Raw genomic sequence first — 20,221 nt, forward strand, 5'->3', positions numbered from 1 at the left:
AAAGGCAGAGGAAATGACTTCATCCCCATCACTGATGTGGGAACAGCTCTCCCTGCTTTGCTAGCTGCTTGTTGAAAGGTGAATAGGGAACATTCATGAGCACTTAACAGTTCCTCAAAAGAAGTCTTACATTCACCCAGGAGCAGGACACTTCAGAGAGGAATCCCTCGAGCATGCCACCCACCCCTAAAACAAGGCCGAGATTCCAGCCCAGCTCTGCCACTTACGAATGATAGAACCTTAGGAAAGTGACATAACCCACCGCAACTCACACAGTTTGCTCATCCATAAAATGTAGACAATGAATCCAGGACTTACCTTAAGTAGGTTTGTAAAAAGTAAATCAGAGCCATGCATGAAAAGCCCCCAGACTTATGCACAGCCTTGCATGTTACCTTTGAGCTGTGGGACGATGTCCTCTTTCCCTGCATAAGGGTCACAGCGAAATCGGTCCAGACGCTCAATGGTGCACTGGCCAACGACAGGCTTCCGCCCAAACTGCCTGTGGTCAATGACCTTGATCACCAGTGGGGGCATGTACAATTCCTCCTTGGGCAAGAACTGGGGGTCACAAAGGTAGGTTTCATTTCTCAAGACCAGACAAGGGCAGCTTTGAGAAAAATTCCCCTGATGGACCAGTCCAGATTCTCTCTGCCACACAGCCCAGAGGACTCACAATAGTTCAGTTACTCATGTGCTAGGCAAGGAGCTCAGTGCTTAAGAATGTGAGCTGTCAGCCACACTGCCTGGGTCAAATCCTGGCGCTGCCACAATGAACTACCTGGCTAACCCTTCCATGCCCCCATTATTTCATGAGTAATAGTAAAATTGTTGAATTACTCTATGTGAAGAGTACTTAGAATAGTACCTGACCCACGCTGTGTCCTGTAAGTGTGGAATCACTGACCCATGCTCTTTACTCTCAGTCACTGCCCTGCACTTTTCTCTGTGCTCTGCTTCCTGGGAGGGGACATGCACAAGGCTAACAAGCCCAGGGCTTTGGTCATCTACTAGCCAAGTTCTGAGCAGACTTTAGAAATGGTCAAGACAAAACTGAACTTCTAAGGGAAATAACTGTGGCTGAGAGTCGTTTCGCCCTGGAAATTCAGTGTAAAAATGGATTGGTACTTTCTCCTCGACTCCCCCTGGCTCCCTCTCATGGAATTTGGTGGCTTTGGTGACAATGCCTGATTGGGGAATCATGAGCTGACCTAGGGGCCCATTTGGTATGTGGTTCAGGTGAATTTCTATCTCTGGCTTGACACAAGAATAGAAGCTGGGGTCACCTGAGTGGTTTTTCTCATCTCTGCTGACCAAGGCTAGATTCCAGACTAGAACTTGGAAGGTGAGGGAGGTGTGGGGAGTAGACAAGGATAGGTGGAGTGGCCCAGGGACAACCACTTTGGGACCCTGGCTGGGAACATCCCGGTGGCTCGCCGTCTGTCACATGATAGGGAGGGGAGCATGGGCTTTGGGGTTGGAAGGACCTATGTGCAAACTCTGGCCACTTACTTGCTAGTGACATCCCCTTGTGTAAATCTGTTACCTCTTGCTTTTCCCCAAGGTGGGCATAAGAGAGGTGAAAATGTTCACCCCGCAGGATTAAAGACGAGGTGTACCAAGTAAGAATGCACCAAGCTCTGCGCTGCAGCTGTCACTAGTTAGGACATAGTCACTGAGGTATAGAAGGTGTGGCCTAACACTATGACACTGGATAAACCATTTCCCCTCTTTAGGCCTCAGTTTCCTCCTCTGTAATGTAAAATAAGAGGTTAAAGCACGTGACCCTAGAGTTCAAGAGCACTGTATTGGAGACATCAAGGTCAGGAAAATGACTGGGGTGGGGAAAGGAAGGTTCTAGGTCTTCCAACACTTCAAGATAAGGAACTGTCTTTATTTCACCTATTTATATAATAGAGTAAAAAAGAAATATATATATTTTTTTTTGTAAAAGTTAAGAAATTAACTGCTTTAAAAATGGAAAGACTGGGTGACCTCTTCTCGCCCCAGATATTATGGGGTCTGTGATGGAGGGCTGTGAACTGAATCCGATGCTCTCACATCTTTAACAACCAGAGGGTAGCCTCAATGGACCAAAGAAGGTGCCATCCCGGGGGCACCTGGAGGTGGGGCACAGTTACAGGCTGCCAAGGTCATGGCCCCATCACCCCATATACCTTCCCCCACAGCCGCCCCTTCCCCAGACAGCCAGTCCTTATCCGGAGGGTTCTGGTCCATGCACAGCTGTGGGGGGTATATCTGGTCCATGCATGACTGGGGGTTAATATTCTGCCCTCATGGGGTTGACCAAGAGCCTGTAATAGATAGCTGAATAGATGGAAAGTTTACTGGAGAAATAAGTAAGTATTGCTCACAGATATTTCTGTGCCACTGGAGTTGTATTGAAGCTTTAAGAAATCATCACTACAGTGTGAGAATTTAAGGGGAAAAAGTCATTGACAAGCTGAATATAAGGCAGGGTTTTTCTATTTGTCAGATTTTGGAAATAAACTCTGTGTTTGCGTGTGTGTGTGAGGCATATACTTTCATATTTCAACGCACATGGGTGATCACAGAGAATCGATACTGTACCACTTTCATGAAGAGAACAGAACTTGGAAAGTTGGGTGTCTTCTTAAGGTTTTTGATCACCACCGATTCCACCCTTTCTCCTCCACACTCCACAACAAGACTGGGGGATGTGATAGAAGCCATCTGGAAGTTTTTCATATTTCTTAAGCCCCAAGCTAGAATCTATGAAAACAATTTAAAGAGAGCGGAAGGTAACTCAGCACTTTAAAAATAATATTCAAAAGGAAAAATTCTGTCTTAATTACTGGCAAAGTCTTTAAGATTAATTTGAACATTATCCTAGTAAGCTTGTAGGTCATGCAAAGAAAGTGGTTTTGCCCCTTTCTTTCTCCTGCCTGAGCCCCTAAAAAAGCAATGCAGTTAAGAGTGTAGGAATCAAATCCTGGCTGTGCCATCTAATAGCTGTGTCAACGCTGACAAGTTAACTCACCTGCCTATGTCTCATCTACAAACAAGACTGATCGTATTATCCGTCATAGGGTTATATTGATGATCACCTGTAAACTTCTTTTTTTTTCTCTTTTGAGACAGAGTCTCACTCTGTCACCCAGGCTGGGGTACAGTGGCACGACCTAGGCTCACTGCAACCTCCACCCCTTGAGTTCAAGCGATTTTCATGTCTCAGCCTCCCAAGTAGCTGGGATTACAGGCGTGTGCCACCACGCCTAGCTAATTTTTGTATTTTTAGTAGAGGCACGGTTCCACCATGTTGGCCAGGCTGGCCTCGAACTCCTGACTTCAAGTGATCCACCTGCCTTGGCCTCCCAAAGTGTTGGAATTACAGGCGTGAGCCACTGCATTCAGCCCATCTGTAAACTTCTTAACACGGTGTCTGACATGTAAGCATTTCGAAGTGATAGCCTCAGCCTTTGAGAACTCTTAGCAGGACAGCCAGAGAAGGAAAATCTTGGGGTGTTAACAGCTGCTTGACTGAACGGGGAAAGTCTTGAGAGTGGGCCAGACACTGTCTGTCAAGCCACCTTGTTGGGGTCATCAGCTTGTATCTGACATGTCAACATTGCTCACTGCTCCCATCCAACTTCCATCTCTGCCTCCCTGCCATGCCCCCATCTCTCAGCATATACACCGTCATTCTCTTCTGGTCCATCTTCCCTCTCCCAGGTCTCCAGTTGACCTGAAAAACTCAGAAACCTGCTGGCTCCCAGTAAATGAGGAGTTTAGATGCCCTCAGGAATGTTAGAATTGACCTGTCCTTGTTGCTTCAACAACCCTTCTACTCCCATGAATATCTCCAGTTTTTGGGCAAGTTGTAAAGGAAGTTGGAGATAGCAAGAAAATACGCGCAGGATTCTATTTTCTATACGAAAGATTCCTGTCCTGCAGTCACATCCATTTGATTTGATGAGTAACACGTGGGGAGCTGCATACCTCAATGGCAGTGAGCTGGACCACAGGCCTGATCCCCTGAGGGACCATGTATAGATTTGGCGCCCTTTGAGGGGGAAGAATGGGAAGGTTGGAGCCATCCTGTGAAACAAACATGGATATGTCAATGCCTTGCTTTAGTTCAAGCAAACAGTGCCTAGAATTAACATGCATTTTAAGCAGCTGACAGAATACATGAGAAAGAACACAGCAATGTACCTTGCCCCTCAGAATCAGCTCTGCAGTTACAAGAACATCCCCGCAGGCTTTGTCTCCATTCATTACTGGGTGCCAGAGAAGTTTGGGTGTGATGTCCATTTCTGAGTTCAGTTTCACCAGAGGAGAGAAAATGCTTCGTCCCAAAAATTCATCTTTGCCCTAGAGAAACAAAGTGATCCTTAAATTCCCCAACAATCATCCCTTCAAATCTCCATCATCCCCAAGTTATCTTAGAAATTCTAAATGACCTACCACTTGGTCATTGTCAAAAAGTTCCATGATAACTTTGGGTGGATTCTGCAGAACTGTTTGGGGTTCCCCATAGATTTCAACTTCATCAAATATAATTGTTTGGTCCCATGTGGGATTCAGGGTTGAATGGATGATCTCAGTGGTTTTGCTCCGATGGAGGAAACAGATATGAGCATATGGATCTAAAACAGAAAAAGAGAATAACAATGGGGCCATGGCTAAAATCTAACTCCCCAGAACCACTCAGTGCAACCATATTCTTTTCCTCTGGATATAATGACAGTGGGCTCTCACCACCTGCCTGGAGATAGGGTTTCTAGGGAGCAGGGAGTTCCCCATGGAAGGTTCTGGCACTGCAGCAGAGGCACCTGAAGCGAGACCCTGATGTGTACTGAGAGGTCGCTCTTTGGAGTATGTCCCCACCAAGGTTAACGGGGCCCACAGTTTTACTCTGCAAGAGCACTGCAGTCATGGTTGAGTGAGGCTCTGCAGTCAGATACACCTGGGGTCAACACCCACCCTTCACCCCTGCTGCATAACTTTGAGGGAAAAAATAATCTTCCTAAACGTTGATCCCCTCCTCCATGCAATGAAAGTAATATCTGCTTCACAGTGTTGACAGGATGAAATGATATAAGGAATGTTAGCTACTTGGGACAGAGCCTGTCCTATAGGAAGTATCTGATAAATGATAGTTTTTATTAGAGTTGTTTCTAATGTTGATGGTAATCCATTCATTCAGCAAATATTTATTGATTTCCAGGTCTCAAGAGTATAACAGCAGCCGGAAAAGGTCAGATGCTCATAGAGTTTACAATCTGTGACAGCAGAAAACTTTGTCTCACTATACTTAAGAATGGAGAGAAAGCAGTATTATGTATGGAGAAATAATCCATGTTCTCCTCCGTGCTAAATAATTTCATCAAACCTTTTTGCAGTTGCCTGGGGGCTGACTTATCTGAAAAATAACAAAATATCTAGCCTGAAACTCTTGTATAAGCCAAAAGTGCTTGGTTTCTAGCAGTGGAGCCATCATATGAACCCTTTGGTTTTGCCCTGATGATAATTCTTCTATCTCAAACTGCAAGGAATGTGCTTAGAATTTTATGAAGCTTTAGTCAAGAATTTTGGAAAGTTTTTTTTTAACTTTCAGTGATAGAGTGCCCCCTGGTGGAAAATATTTGAAAATGTCTTCAAAGACCCTGTTGGAGATGTATATTGCAGAGATAACCTTGAATCTGGTCAAATTTGTAAGAAAAGGAAACCATTCACAAATATTGGTAAATATTAGTGCTTGGAACACGCTTCAAAATTGATGTGAGCACATGAGAGTGTCAGTCAAATGCTTTAACACACTTTCCGTTTGGAATAAAAAAGTGCAGCTCGCTGCCAGCACTCATTTCTCAGGCAAATGGGAAATGGGTTAAGAGGTGTTATCATAGAAGGCCCAGGGAAACTCTGCCCAGGGCTTTGAGTCACAAAGTGGAATTCTCCCCAGATAGCCTGAACTATCTATGGTTCAGCAGCAAGGACTCAAATCCCCAGACAGGTGTGTTCTCCCCTCCTACCACGTCCCTTGCCAATAGCCTTCCTCTCAGAACCAGCCCAAAGCAACAAAAGCAGCTGGGTGTCAGTGCAAGAGAAGACAAAGCCTCATGGTTTTATGGTATTGGGAATGTGGGGAGCAGGCAGAGGAGGAGGTTAAAATGAACTCCAAACTGCTCAAAGCCTGGTGCTGTAGGCAAATGGGCAAACTTGTCATCTTTTGGGTACCTTGAAAGAGCCTCCAAAAAAACCTTAAAGGATCTTAACTTACCAATCAACCCGAGGGTCCAGGGATGAAAACACAGCCATGTATATAAACAGAGATGAGAAATCACTTCCTCGGTGCTTCTTATTACTTAATCAATTAATATCTATTAGTACCAAAAGTATCTTCTATGTATCACTAGCACCCAGCAATGGTGCCTAAAGCATTCAGTGATGATTTATCTAATGACTGAGCAGTTTGCTTCAAGCATGCAAAAATAACCTCAACATGTAATGGGTTTTTGTTGTTAGAAATGACAAAAAGCATTCACCTGAAACACAGAAGCAAAATAGCATGCTATGTAATCATGTGTAGCATGCAGATTTTTTTTTCCTTTACCTGAAAAGCTATCCTTGTCTAAAGCCAGGAGGTTTCTGGCTTGATAGACATAGCAGCGCAGATGGTAGATGTAGACTCCTAAAAGAACAGGATGAAGATTACTTACAAGAAACACAACACTGTAAACTGCTATTTTACTGGAATATTTGGAAAAAATACATGTTTCTGATAAATGGGTCACTTCAATCTATTATAGTTCCCCACAGCAAAGAGCACATAGAATAGTGATGATGTGGCCTCCCAAAGTAGTTCTATTTCCTGTAAAATAAAACTTATTTTTTAGGCTGGGTGTGGTGGCTCATGCCTGTAATCCCAGCACTTTGGGAGGCCGAGGCAGGCGGACTGTTTGAGGCCAGGAGTTAGGAGACCAGCCTGGTCAACATGGCAAAAAACTTGTCTCTACTAAAAACACAAAAATTAGCTGGGCATGGTGGTGCACGTCTGTAATCCTAGCTACTCAGGAGGCTGAGGCACGAGAATCACTTGAACCCTGGAGACGGAGGTTTCAGTGAGCTGAGATCATGCCACTGCACTCCAGCCTGGGCGACAGAGTGAGACTTGGTCTTAAAAAAAAAAAATCCTATTTTTAAAAAATACTACAGTAAGCTCAATGCAAAGTGTATCAATCAGGAAAACATTACCTTTGTTATAAACTAACTGAATTTAGGGTACTGCTTATCATCACAGACCTTTAAAATGAAACTGGGTCTCCAGCAGTTATAGAAATGGGGCTTTCTATACTACTTCAGCATCAGATCTGGGAAACAGTTATCATCTAAAAGATTCTTTGACATTTCAAAATATTCATACGCCTTTTATTATTATATTCTCTCTGTCTCTGTCTCTCTATCACACACACATTCGCTCTCTCTCTCTCTCTTTGTGAGATAGCAGAGCATTATGATTCCGTGCACAGATTCTGGGAGCTCTACTACCTGAGTTCAAATCTCTCTAGTGCTTACAAGCCATAAGACTTTGGGCAAGTTATTTAATCCTCCTGTACCTTGGTTCCTTCTTCTGTATAACGGGGACAATAATAGCACCCACCTTATAGGGTTGTTATGAGGATTAAACAAGTTATAATATGTACAGTTCCTAGCCCATGCTAAGACCTATATAAGCACTTGCTAATATTATTGTAGAGCAGGTCTGTCTCGTTCCAAAAATCCTGAAGGTTTTATTGAGACCAACCATTATTTACATTTTGGTGCCTTTTTTCCTCACTAAAATTTCAATTTTGGGGGGTTACTAGACAGAATGGGCAATATGAGATAGACTGTTAATATCAGTGATCTTATATTTGATATGGTTTTCAACTGTATTTTTAAAAACTCCTTTCATCAAGGATGAAAATGAAAGTCATGTTTGCATGAAGAGATTTTAAATATCATATTCAGTGATTTGAAGAGTTTCCTTAAGATAAAAGTTACAGAAGTGGAATTCACAAAGTCATGTTTAAAATTCACTGCTGGCCGGGTGTGGTGGCTCACGCCTATAATCCCAGCACTTTGGTAGGCCAAGGCGGGTGGATCACCGGAGGTCAGGAGGTCGAGACCAGCCTGGCTAACATGGGGAAAATGCAAAAATACAAAAAATTAGCTGGGCATGGTGACGTGCGCCTATAGTCCCAGGAGGCTGAGGCAGGAGAACTGCTTGAACCTGGGAGGTTGCAGCAAGCCGAGATCGTACCACTGCACTCCAGCCTGGGTGATAGGGCCAGACTCAGTCTCGAAAAAATAAAATAAAATAAAATAAAATAAAATAAAATAAAATAAAATAAATAATAAAACAAAACTCACTGTCAAAATTGCAGGAAACAATGGGGGTGTTTGCTCCGAACACAGTAGTGGCACTGTGCTTCTGTTTCTCCAGGCTCTTCTCATCCCCATCTTCTGTAGTGTCTGCCCCCTGAAGTCAATTAACAGAGTCAATTAGCAGAGGAGTCAATAAACACTGCCTAAAAGCAAACCAACCAACCAAGAGGCAAGAATAACAAATGGAATTATAGCTTTTTAAAGATGTTATCGTGCAAACACCCCATTTTTTAAGATGAATAAGTCCCAGGATAGCAAGTGACTTCCCTGAAGTCGCTTAGCTGGAAAGCAGCCGAGCAGGAAGTGGGAGCCAGCCCTCCTACCTCCAGTCCAGGTTTGCCAAACCCTGCTGCTGAAAGAAAGGGAAAAAAAGGAAAAATGTAGAGAATAAACAGGGAGTAAAAGGATGGGATAAGGAAGAGAAAGAGCAGCAGCAGCAGAATACTGCGGGGTCAGAGTGCAGAAATACAAAAATAGGCTGTTGAGAAATGGCTCCTGACCACCCTATTGTTTTAGATCACCCACTGCCATTCTCCTATTCCTTCCTTCCACCTGCCTGCTTTTTCCCCCGACTTCTTTTTTTTTATTTTATTATTATTATACTTTAAGTTTTAGGGTACATGTGCACAATGTGCAGGTTAGTTACATATGTATACATGTGCCATGCTGGTGTGCTGCACCCATTAACTCGTCATTTAGCATTAGGTATATCTCCTAAAGCTATCCCTCCCCCCTCCCCCCACCCCACAACAGTCCCCAGAGTGTGATGTTCCCCTTCCTGTGTCCATGTGTTCTCATTGTTCAATTCCCACCTATGAGTGAGAATATGAGGTGTTTGGTTTTTTGTTCTTGCGATAGTTTACTGAGAATGATGATTTCCAATTTCATCCATGTCCCTACAAAGGACATGAACTCCCCCCCGACTTCTTTACTGTGCTTCCGTATGTTCTTCTGTATTGCTGTCTAATTTTGGGAGCTAGCCTTCTGATTTCCTCCCCCCACATCTGTATATTTATGAATATACGTATGAATATTTTGTTGAAGAGTTGCAGTTTCCAAGATATGATTCAAGGAACTTGTGCCTGGGATGTGAATAGGTGTCACCTGAAACAAGGGTCCTGGAACAGATACATTTGGAAAATGCTAGGTAAAGCAGGTGTGTAGACAGTAGTATTTCTTAGAACACTCCTGTGTTAATGGTCTATTCGTTCTACACGAGGTATTGAGCACCCAGGATGTGTGGCTTTCCCTCAACCTGTTAATATTTGCCATCTTATAGTACCAGGGTTACAGGGACCTCTATGGAGTTGGCAGTGCTGTATCCAACACTCATATATTTTCTCTACACCAGTATGATCTGTGCTCTGGCAGCCTAGTACTTACAAGGGCACCTTCAAGTTTAAAGATGGCAGCTGCACCATGTGTTTCTGAAGGAGCCATTTTTCTCCTCCAGCGTCTGCGGCGGAAGGTATCTGAACTACGTTGTTTCCAGTGAAATTTCCAGCCAATTAAAGAAGCATATTCCCAGCCCTCTTGGTCTTCCAATTCCTTCATGGCCTAAAAGAGAAGTAAACATGTTAATGATGACGATGATGATATTCCTTATATTGATAAAACAGGTCATGTGATCAATCAACAGATACACAGTATTCAAAATCTACTCTGTGCCAAGTACTGAGCTAGAGCCAGGAATACAGAAAAGAAAAAAACAGACAGGACCTCTGCCTTGCAGAGCTGATGGACTGCGGGAGTGCAGAGAGATAACCAGGCAATGACAGCACAGTCGTGGACATACCCTCAGGAGGTGCACCTCATTCAGATTTGGGGGTGGGTGAAGCAAGTGAATTATTTCTCAAATTGCTTTCTGTTTTCTCACTTCATTATTTCATAAAAATGTTGCTATTGTGATATAGTTTGTAAAACATTAGTATCTCCATTTTATATATGTAGGAAAAAAATTAAATGCCCCCTCCCAGGTTTAAATGTCTTGCCAGAGCTAATAGCTGCCATAACTGATAATTAAGTGATCAGAATATGTTATTTCTGTAATAACTAATAACAAATTCATGTGGTACTTTTTAGCTTAAGAACTATTGATTTACCAGTGGTATCAGTTTTCAATGTTATATTCTTTTCATTCGACAAATATGAGTGCCCACTGTGTGACAGGGATCATGTTAGGGGCTGAGGACACAGTGAAGAAGAGATAGGGTCTTTGCTTTCATGCAGCTGACATTTTCACGGCAGAAGTTTGATTTAAATATCTTAAAAGTATGACTGGATTTAATAAATGTAAAACAATATGGAATAATATTTAAGACCTGAGAAGTGAGAGCTCCATGTGGGTAATTATTGTTGGGTCTATTTTTTTCACTTTGAATAAATGTAAAATGCAGGTTAAGCATAATCTTGTACCTGACCCTCTAGTAACATAAATAGTAGCAGTGAAAAATTTCACATAGCCAAGAGTAAGGCAGGTGAGGAAACATGATCAAAGCCTCAGAAATACTCTTTAGAGCTGGACCATATCCCGAGCCTTCTAACTGATGGCTCAGTGTTCTTCCCACTTCAACTTGGTGCCCTCGTGTGGAAGGAGAGCATTCAAGCACCTTCAGAAAATTCTCACCCCATCAGACTGGGATAATTAAACAATAAAGAGACATTCATTAAACTAAAGAGCTTCTACACAGCAAAAGAAACTATCATCAGAGTGAACAGACAACCTACAGAATGGGAGAAAATTTTTGCAATCTATCCATCTGACAAAGGTCTAATATCCAGAATCTACAAGGAATTTAAGCAAATTTACAAGTAAAAAACAACCACATTAAAAAGTGGGCAAAGGACGTGAACAGATACATCTCAAAAGAAGACATTTATGTGGCCAACAAACATGAAAAAAAGCTCAGCATCACTGATCACTAGAGAAATGCAAATCAAAACCACAATGAGATACCATCTCACACTAGTCAGAATAGAGATTATTAAAAGGTCAAGAAACAACAGAAGCTGGTGAGGCTGTGGAGAAATAGGAAAGCTTTTACACTGTTGGTGGGAGTGTAAATTAGTTCCACAATTGTGGAAGACACTGTGGTGATTCTTCAAAGACCTAGAACCAGAAATGCCATTTGACCCAGCAATCCCATTATTGGGTATATACCCAGAGGAATATAAATTATCCTATTATAAAGATACATGCATGCGTATTTTCATTGCAGCACTCTTCGCAATAGCAAAGACATGGAATCAGCCCAAATGTCCATCAATGATAGACTGGATGAAGAAAATGTGGTACATATACACCATGGAATACTATGCAGCCATAAAAAAGAACGAGATCATGTCCTTTGCAGGGACATGGATGGAGCTGGAAGCCATTATCCTCAGTAACCTAACAGAGGAACAGAAAACCAAACACCGCATGTTCTCACTTATAGGTGGGAGCTGAGCAATGAGAACACTTGGACACAGGGAGGGGAACAACACACACTGGGGCCGGCAGGTGGAGGAAGCGCATCAGGATAAATAGCTAATGCATGCTTGGTTTAATATGTAGGTGACGGGTTGATAGGTACAGCAAACCACCATGGCACACATTTACCTGAGTAACAAACCTGCATGTCCTGCACATGTATCTCAGAACTTAAACTAAAAAAAAAAAAAAGACTAATTCATTCATTAGCTCATTTATTTGATTAGATTATTTACTGGGAGCACATTTCTGAGTTAGCAAGGAGGATACAAAGATGACTGTGGCTCCCTCTTTACTTCCAGAAGCTCACCATCTAATAAAAATAATGTCATAGTACCTACCAGAGTTACCCATTCTGTGGAATAGAGAGAGTTCCTGTTTGGACTTAGCCTGGGTTCCAACACCAGCTTTGTCACTTACTAAACACTTGGCCCAGAGGAAGTCTATTTAAACTCTGTAAGCATTATCTATAAAATGAGCATAAAATCCAAACCTTACAGAACATAGATGATGCATATTCAGTACCTAGCATTATAGAAAGCCACTTCTATACATGCCACTTGTTACCGAGTGTTATTGTTCTATTTAATTTATTATTATTCCATTTAAAGCTTACAATACCCTAATTAAAAGGCATAGATATTATTCCCATTTTGCAGATGAGAAAGAAAGGGAAGTCAGGGTTTGAATCTTTACACATCTTGTTCCAAGTCTTGAGCTATTACCACTACTAGATTATGCTGCCAAAATAATTTCTGTTTAACACCACTGTAGCAGTTCTCAACATTTAGCCTGCCTGGGAATCATCTGGATGGTTTGCTGAACTACAGATGGCTGGGCCGGCCCCCAGGATTTCTAAATCAGGAGTTTTGGGGTGGGACAGTTCTAACAAATTCCCAGGTGATGATGATATTGCTGTCTGGGGTGGGCTCACTTTGAGAACTCTTGAGTGGAGTATTAGGCTCTGGATTTGCAAATAGTTTCTGCAGAAATGGCTAGTTAGCTGGGACTTTGTAGTCAGGAGGGCAGAGCTCCCCAGTCCAGCTCCCTTCCCTTGCTTCTCTTACCCTTGCGGTGCTTGAAGCAGCCTGTGTTAAATCTTTCTTGCGTTTTCGGACCAGCCTTCGCCGTCTATGAGTGTGGTACATTTTCTCTGCTGCAACCCAGGATTTGGGCTTATGATCAGGAGGAATGGTGATTCCATATTCCCAGCCTGGAACAGAGTTTGTGAATGGTTACCCAAAAGAGATGCATTTGCCAGATCACCAAATAAACCTCCAGGAAACATTTGGTCACTCTCCCTGCCCTCAGATGTTCCGTACTATCATGACCGAATGCGTGGCTGTTTTCACTTTGCTGTGTTATTCAGCCAAACTGAATACAGCCTCATTCCCATTCAGCTCCTCAAAATGCTTCCTTGGTGGCCATGTTCTCCCTTACTTTTATGCTTCCAGTCATTCATGGTAATTGAGTGCACTTAGGAATAAAGCACAGTTCAAGAGGCAGGAACAACAGGTATGCGTGTGGACTGTGCAGTTGCACAGCCTGGGTTCAAATCCTAGCATCGCCACATGTTGGCTGTTAACTAAATAAGTTTCCAGCAAGTTGGTAAACCTGCCTATAGCCCAATTTCCCCACTGTAAAGTGGGATTATAGGGTTACAGTATTTTAACACTATCAAAATAACATATGCAAAGCATTAGGGCCATACTTAGCACATAGTTATTGCCCAGTCAATGCTAACGATTATTGTAAGATCTGATGTGTGCATCGAGATCAGCGAGCAGCTTATAATCGATTTGAAATCTTCTGGGTCAATGCCAGTTCTATGCACCATGCATAAGGAAAGAAATGAATCAGATTTTCTCTTTCGAGAATTCCAAATGCTATTGTTCACTTTAATTATGGTTCAGAAAAAGACAAACATCAGAAGCTATATCAGTAGTCTGCATCATTGCTGCATAGGAAGATTTAAGGGTAGTTTACAGTTCTGTTTTCTGAGTCAGGGGGACCCTGAATGTGATGTTCCCAGGGAGGTTATGGGGTGTGGTTAGAATAGAGAAAATCTTGACTCCAGCTCCCTCCCAAATTCTCATCCTCGATCCCCAAGCATCTCAAAACCCAACCAGTTGGCCCCATCACCTGATGTTTTTCACTCTTAACACCACCCTGCCCCCTTAGTACTTGTCCATACACTTGCCTGTCCCTTGGATTCTACATTTGATTAGTCACAGATGGTGCCACATGACCCAGATGCCACAGACCAGTGGTCCCCAACCTTTCTGGCACCAAGGACCGGTTCCATGGGAGACAATTTTTCTATGGACAGGGTTGTGGGGTAGAGGGAGGATGGCTAGATTCCCATTAGGAGCACGCAACCTAGACCCCTCTCACATGCAGTTCACAATAGGGTTCGCACTCTTAGGAGAATCTAATGCTGCCATGGATCTGACAGGAGGCAGAGCTCAGGTGGTAATGCTCACTGGCCCGCCGCTCACCTCCTGCTGTGCAGCCCTGTTCCTAAAAGTCCATGAACTGGTACCGGTCTGTGGCCCGGGGGCTGGGGACTCCTGCCATAGACAAACAGAAGTGAGGCCCCTCCCTCCCAAGGAACCTTTACCCTGGTTAACCAAGGCCCTGCTGCAGAGCCCCGATCAGGTCACAGATGTACAATTTTACCTTTCTCATCCACTGCTCGATTTATGTCATAAGACCATGCATCATCTTCCCATTCCCAACCTGGAGGACAAGTCAACTCGCTGGGCGATGCTGCTTTATCACCGTTCTTACAAAACAAAAATAAAAACAAAGAAGAAAGGTAAGCCACAGTGTCAGTAAGAGGCAAAGGGTCCGATATAGTTCCTCATTTAACTATGCCATTCACACCTTTACTTAGATACCATCTTAGAGATCCATTTCACTCAGAAAAATCTCTAATCTTTATTTATTCACAACTGCTAAATAAAAATTAGTTTAAACTACCTTTTGTTTTTACTATTAGGGAATAGTATTAGGTTCAATCATGTGAAATTGCTGTTTTTATAGGTCAAAGTGGTTGAATCTCAGCAATTTCTTATGCTTCAACTTAATATTATGAAATGGTGCAACTCTCTTTATGAGGGGTTACATGGGATAGAACCCATCAGAGAATGGGCAAAACATTCAAGACACATGGTTGTTTGTTTCTTTGTTTTGAGACACAGTCTCGCTCTGTTGCCCAGGCTGGAGTGCAGTGGCGTAATCTCAGCTCACTGCAACCTCTGCCTCCTGGGTTCAAGCAATTCTCCTGCCTTAACCTCTTGAGTAGCTGGGATTTACAGATGTGCGCCACCATGCCCAGCTAATTTTTGTATTTTTATTAGAGACAGGGTTTCACCATGTTGGCCAGGCTGGTCTTGAACTCCTGACCTCATGATCTCCCCACCTCGGCCTCCCAAAGTGCTGGGATTACAGGTGTGAGCAACCGCACCTGGCCTGTTTTTGGTTTTTTTGAGACAGAGTTTTGCTCTGTTGCCCAAGCTGGAGTGCAGTGGTGCAATCTCGAGTCACTGCAACCTCTCCTCCCAGGTTCAAGCGATTCTCCTGCCTCAGCCTCCCAAGTAGCTGGGATTATAGGCACCTGCCACCACACCTGGCTAATTTTTGTATTTTTAGTACAGATGGGGTTTCATCATGTTGGCCAGGCTGATCTCAAACTCCTGACCCTCAGCGATCCACCCACCTCGGCCTCCCGAAGTGCTGGGATTACTGGTGTGATCCACCACACACATTTTTGAAGTACAGGGAAATGCTACTGGAGGTTCATAATGTTATTCATATACAATTGAGCAAAATTTATGTAAAATATTGACTTAAGTTTGCATAAAACTGAAGAGAGTTATGAAAAGAAAGTTCCTAAGTAAAGGAAATAAAGGTGGCCCATAAACATGAAAAAATACTCAGCTTTACTTTAAATTAAGAGAGTGAAAATTGAAATAACAGGATACCACTTATTCATGTGGCAAAGATTATAAAGCAGGATGGTGAATGTTTAGGCAAACGGGCTTCTTGTACTTTTGTTGAAAATATGAATTTATAAAACCTTTTTGAAGGTTATAAAATTTTATCAAAATTTTATATGCATTTAAACCTAGACCAACCAAATGCAAGGATCTTTCCTACAGATAAACGTTCATAAACATACAAAAATGTACGTTTAAGGATGTGCACTGTTACATTGCTTATAAAAACCAACGACTCAAAACCAAAAGCACCTAAATGCCCAGAAAGAGGGGATTAAATGAATTATAGTAGATACATATAATAAAACATTCTGTGGCCATTTTTTAAAAGCTCATAGATCTATATGCATTGACATAAAAAATGTCCAAGATACATTGTTACGTGAAAAATACAAGCTGTGAAACTGTGTGTGCAACACAATTCTATTTAGGCAGGGAAAAAGGAAGTTATATCCTTGTTTATGAACAGAAAACAGACATCAATGGTTATCTTTGGGGAGTGGAATATGGATTGGGGAGAAGAATTACTTTTGATTTCCTTCAATGCTGCTTGGATTTTTTAAAGACAGAAACATTTCATTTGTTATAATATTAAAAACTAGGCCGAGCTTGGTGTCTCATGCCTGTAATCCCAGCACTTTGGGAAGCTGAGGCTGGAAGATTGCTTGAAGCCAGGAGTTCAAGACCCGCATGGGCAACATAATAAGGACCCATCTCTACAAAAAAATAAAAAATTAGTCCGGCACGGTGGCACGTGCCTGTAGTCCCAGCTACTGGGGAGGCTGAGGCCGGAGGACTGCTTGAGCCCAGGAATTTGAGGTTAGAGTGAGCTATGATCACACCACTGCGCTCCAGCCTGGGAAACAGAAAGATCCCATCTCAAAAAACCCTCAAACAACAACAAAAAAACCCTAGTTAGATAATAATAAAAATTTACCTAAAAAATTTGCACAATCCAAACTATATCATATTCCAATATCGAGGTAAATAGGCCTCATTTCTATTCTAAAGAAAATACTTATTGTGGCACTTGTGTGGCTTAAGTTATAAGTGGAAGACTCTTCAGAACATAAGATGGAGTGGAGGAGAGGGTAAAGCCCAAGCCAGGTGGCTGCTGGGTTCCCTGCAGATCACAATCAGAGGTGACAGATGAGAGTTTCTCTCTGGAGCAGGCCACTCACTGCATCCGTGTAGGTGTCCTCGGCCGGCTTCCAGTCGCCCCCGGGGTAACGGCTCTCGTTCTGATAGACTTCATCAGTGAACTCCGTGTGACCCGCATCCGCCTCAGTCAGCAAGCTGTGGGGTGGGGAGGGCTCGAGTTACCCAAAGAGACCGGGTAACCAGCAGCCTTGGTGATTGCCAACACTCAGGAAGCATCTACACCCTGGGAGTGGCACCACTTCCCTCCTTGCTTTACCCCTGTTGGTTCTGACTCCAAATTCCTCTTTGTACTAATCGCTTTTGACATTGCTTTGAAGAAAGGGCCTGCTGGAACAATGTGACCTAAATCATAGAGAACTCCTCAAATTAGCAAGGTTGCTCCTTCTCAGTAATGAGGATGGGGTCTGGGAAAACAGTATTGCGGGCAGCTTCTTACAGAGACCACAGACAGTGCCTTCCATGTTTCGGTTTCAGTTCGGGGCTGCTCAGCTTTTTCTCAATGAAACTCTTGGCTAACGGTTCAAAAGAAAAGAGAGCTGTCCCTGCTATTTTTTAAAACAGAGTGTAGATGGTCTCATGAAGCCAGATGTGGCTTGCTTGGTCTACATAACACAAACTGAAGGGAGGAGTTTAAGTTTTCTGGAGAGTTCCTAGGTAGACAGCCAAACCAGGTCATTTCAGACTCCAAACTCCATTTGGGCGTTTGGGAAATCCATACTGACTCTCTGCCATGTTAATTTTCCTCTTGGATTTGGAATTCTTTGGACAACCCGCAGAGGAAAGTTACAGAGTCTCCAACTTTGACTCAAGTTTTCTGCCAGGTACCTACTCAAATGAGGGTTTTTTCCCTTTATTGTTTCTGCATCTTTTCTCTGCTGTATTCTCCCCTAGAATCCAGCACAGGAAAGGAATCAAAAAAACAAACAGTCCCAATCACTTATATAAATTGGGCATCACTTCTCTGGGCCTCAAAAAAGAATAAAAGCCCTGGCTGCTGCCTGTAGGATTCCATCCAGCCCTGACATGCTTTGACCGTCTGCTTTTTCTATCACAATTTCCCTACCCTTTCCCTGTCCTCACTAACCTTCCTTCCTTCCAGCCAGTTCAAACCCCATTTTCCTTCCCCTTACCAATCTCCCCCAACTCCACCCAGAGCAAGCTGCCTGAATTGAAAGCAATCACATGCAAGCAAGCATGTTTGGATCTTAAGAGAGCAGTATTTTCTCTTCCCTCCCTCCCTCCCTAATGCCTATGCAATCACAGGAAATGAATAACAGGAGACCAAACTCTAGTTGGAGGCCTTAAAATTCAACTTCACAAGGTTTTTCCCTCCCAACTCAAGGCTGCTGTCATAAGATGGCAAGAAGAGGGAATGCTGGTTCTAATGTTATTGGCAACATTTAGCAAACAGGCTACAGTGTCCCCCAGACTCCAGGAGAACCATCTTTACCACCTTCTACTGTTTATTTTTTTCTTTTTAACAACAGCTTTTGAGATGTAGTTCACAAATATGGAATTCATCCACTCACAGTGTACCTCCTACTGTTTCTTGCAGACATTCTAGCATAATAGTTGAGTACTGGTTTGGGTGCCCATGCTAGACTTGGATTCTAGCCCCAACCATACCATTGACAAGCTATGTGCCTTTGGACAAGTTATTTAATCTCTCTAGATCTCAGTTTCCTCATTTGCAAAGTGGAGATGATACTACTACTTGTTGGGAGATAATTCTCTGCGAGTCTCTTGTGTTTCTGCGCATCTTGTGAGCTCAGGCACTGACTACCTTTGTTATGGGCTATCTTCTCAAAGATGTTTATATGGGGAACTGTAAGATAGGCTCTCTCTGCACAGCAAAGGGCCAGCCTGCTTACTACCCATTATAAAAAATTCAAGTTCCCTAAGCTTAGAGTTCTCTCATATAACTCAATCCACTGTGTGTACAAGTGTCATCTGGCCCCTCTTCATGTTACTCTGTGGGAATTGGGGCATGAAAAAGTCGAGCAAATATTGATAGTCTGGCATTGCTATTGCTGTGGGCAATAAAGTTCTTTTATTCTAACCCAGGAGTCATGTGGCGGCATCTGTGAAACTGTGATGGGGCACCTTGTTCGCTTGCAAGTAGGGTCAAATCTCAGATCCTTCTTGCCACTGCCTCCCTTGTAGGGCTGTAGTAGAGATTAAATAAGATGATGCCAGTGCCCAGCACACTGCCTGACACAGTCAAACATAATAATTTCTCAAAATGTTAGTTACCAGGTGCTTTTTATATTTGCCTGTATTATGGTGGAACAACTTTCAACTTTCTATAAATTTCAATGGACTTAGTTCTGTTCAGTGGGTGTTACATAAATATTATCAAGAATGATGACGGAGATATAATATATTTAGCAATTTCTGGACAAAGATTTCATTGCTATCCTTTTTACTCAGAAAAGAGACAACTTACCTTCTTTCAGGATCAACTATCCACTCTCCTTCCCATTCCCAGCCTTTTGGAGGCAGAAAAAATTCCCTCTTGAGTTTTATTTTTCCTGTGACATCAGAAAACTTATGACGTCCTACTAATCCAGAAGTGCCCCATTTTCCAAACATGAGAGCTTGATTTTCATACTATGAAAAAAGAGATGAAATTGGAGAAACACCATCAGAGAGCACAAAATAAAGCTAGCACATACATTTTCAAGTTCATCGAGGACTTAGGCTAGACAACTACAGAAAGCAGAAAAAAGCTTTATGCTCAGGAGGTATGGACCTAACTTGAGCTGTTACTGATCATGCAACTTTGGATAAATCATTCAACTTTCTAAGACTCAGTGTTCTCATCTGAAATCTGAGGATAATGCTACCTCTCCTATAGAGTCGTTCTGGAGTTTAAATGTGCAAATGATTGTGAACATGCTTTGTAAATAGCGATATAGCATCCTAATTGTTTCTATTATAATTTTGAATGGCTCAAGATAGTTCTGCGAACCTTATCTTTTAAATACCTGTGAAAGTCCTCAGCTTATGAATGAGCAGATTTTATAAAATTTATTTGTAAGTCTACTGCTGAGAACTTGGGGCACATTTCCCTGTAGAAACAATATACAATTAATGTTGCCATTTCCCAGGCAGTCCACCAAAAAACCCATCTGAAACATGAAGGTCCTTTAGTACCCAGCGCTTATTGGACCTA

General features: G+C 42.7%; 1 protein-coding gene across 2 annotated transcripts in view; it reads right to left on the reverse strand.

Annotated features, from left to right (window-relative positions):
* The window catches only part of MYOF (myoferlin), a 173,509-nt gene that overhangs the window by 41,104 nt on the left and 112,184 nt on the right, over positions 1 to 20,221 (reverse strand). For both annotated transcript variants that reach the window (XM_063669988.1, XM_054435782.2), the window contains exons 26-37: positions 19,493 to 19,656; positions 17,067 to 17,181; positions 14,564 to 14,669; positions 12,952 to 13,097; positions 9,796 to 9,969; positions 8,398 to 8,506; positions 6,599 to 6,676; positions 4,450 to 4,631; positions 4,198 to 4,356; positions 3,982 to 4,080; positions 2,593 to 2,754; positions 396 to 561 (exon numbers count right to left, since the gene is read on the reverse strand). In XM_063669988.1, coding sequence (XP_063526058.1) covers positions 396 to 561; positions 2,593 to 2,754; positions 3,982 to 4,080; positions 4,198 to 4,356; positions 4,450 to 4,631; positions 6,599 to 6,676; positions 8,398 to 8,506; positions 9,796 to 9,969; positions 12,952 to 13,097; positions 14,564 to 14,669; positions 17,067 to 17,181; positions 19,493 to 19,656 — 1,660 coding nt within the window. The remainder of the gene's footprint in view (positions 1 to 395; positions 562 to 2,592; positions 2,755 to 3,981; positions 4,081 to 4,197; positions 4,357 to 4,449; positions 4,632 to 6,598; positions 6,677 to 8,397; positions 8,507 to 9,795; positions 9,970 to 12,951; positions 13,098 to 14,563; positions 14,670 to 17,066; positions 17,182 to 19,492; positions 19,657 to 20,221) is intronic.

This window comes from Pongo pygmaeus, chromosome 8 (assembly GCF_028885625.2).
Source record: "Pongo pygmaeus isolate AG05252 chromosome 8, NHGRI_mPonPyg2-v2.0_pri, whole genome shotgun sequence".
NCBI lineage: Eukaryota > Metazoa > Chordata > Mammalia > Primates > Hominidae > Pongo > Pongo pygmaeus.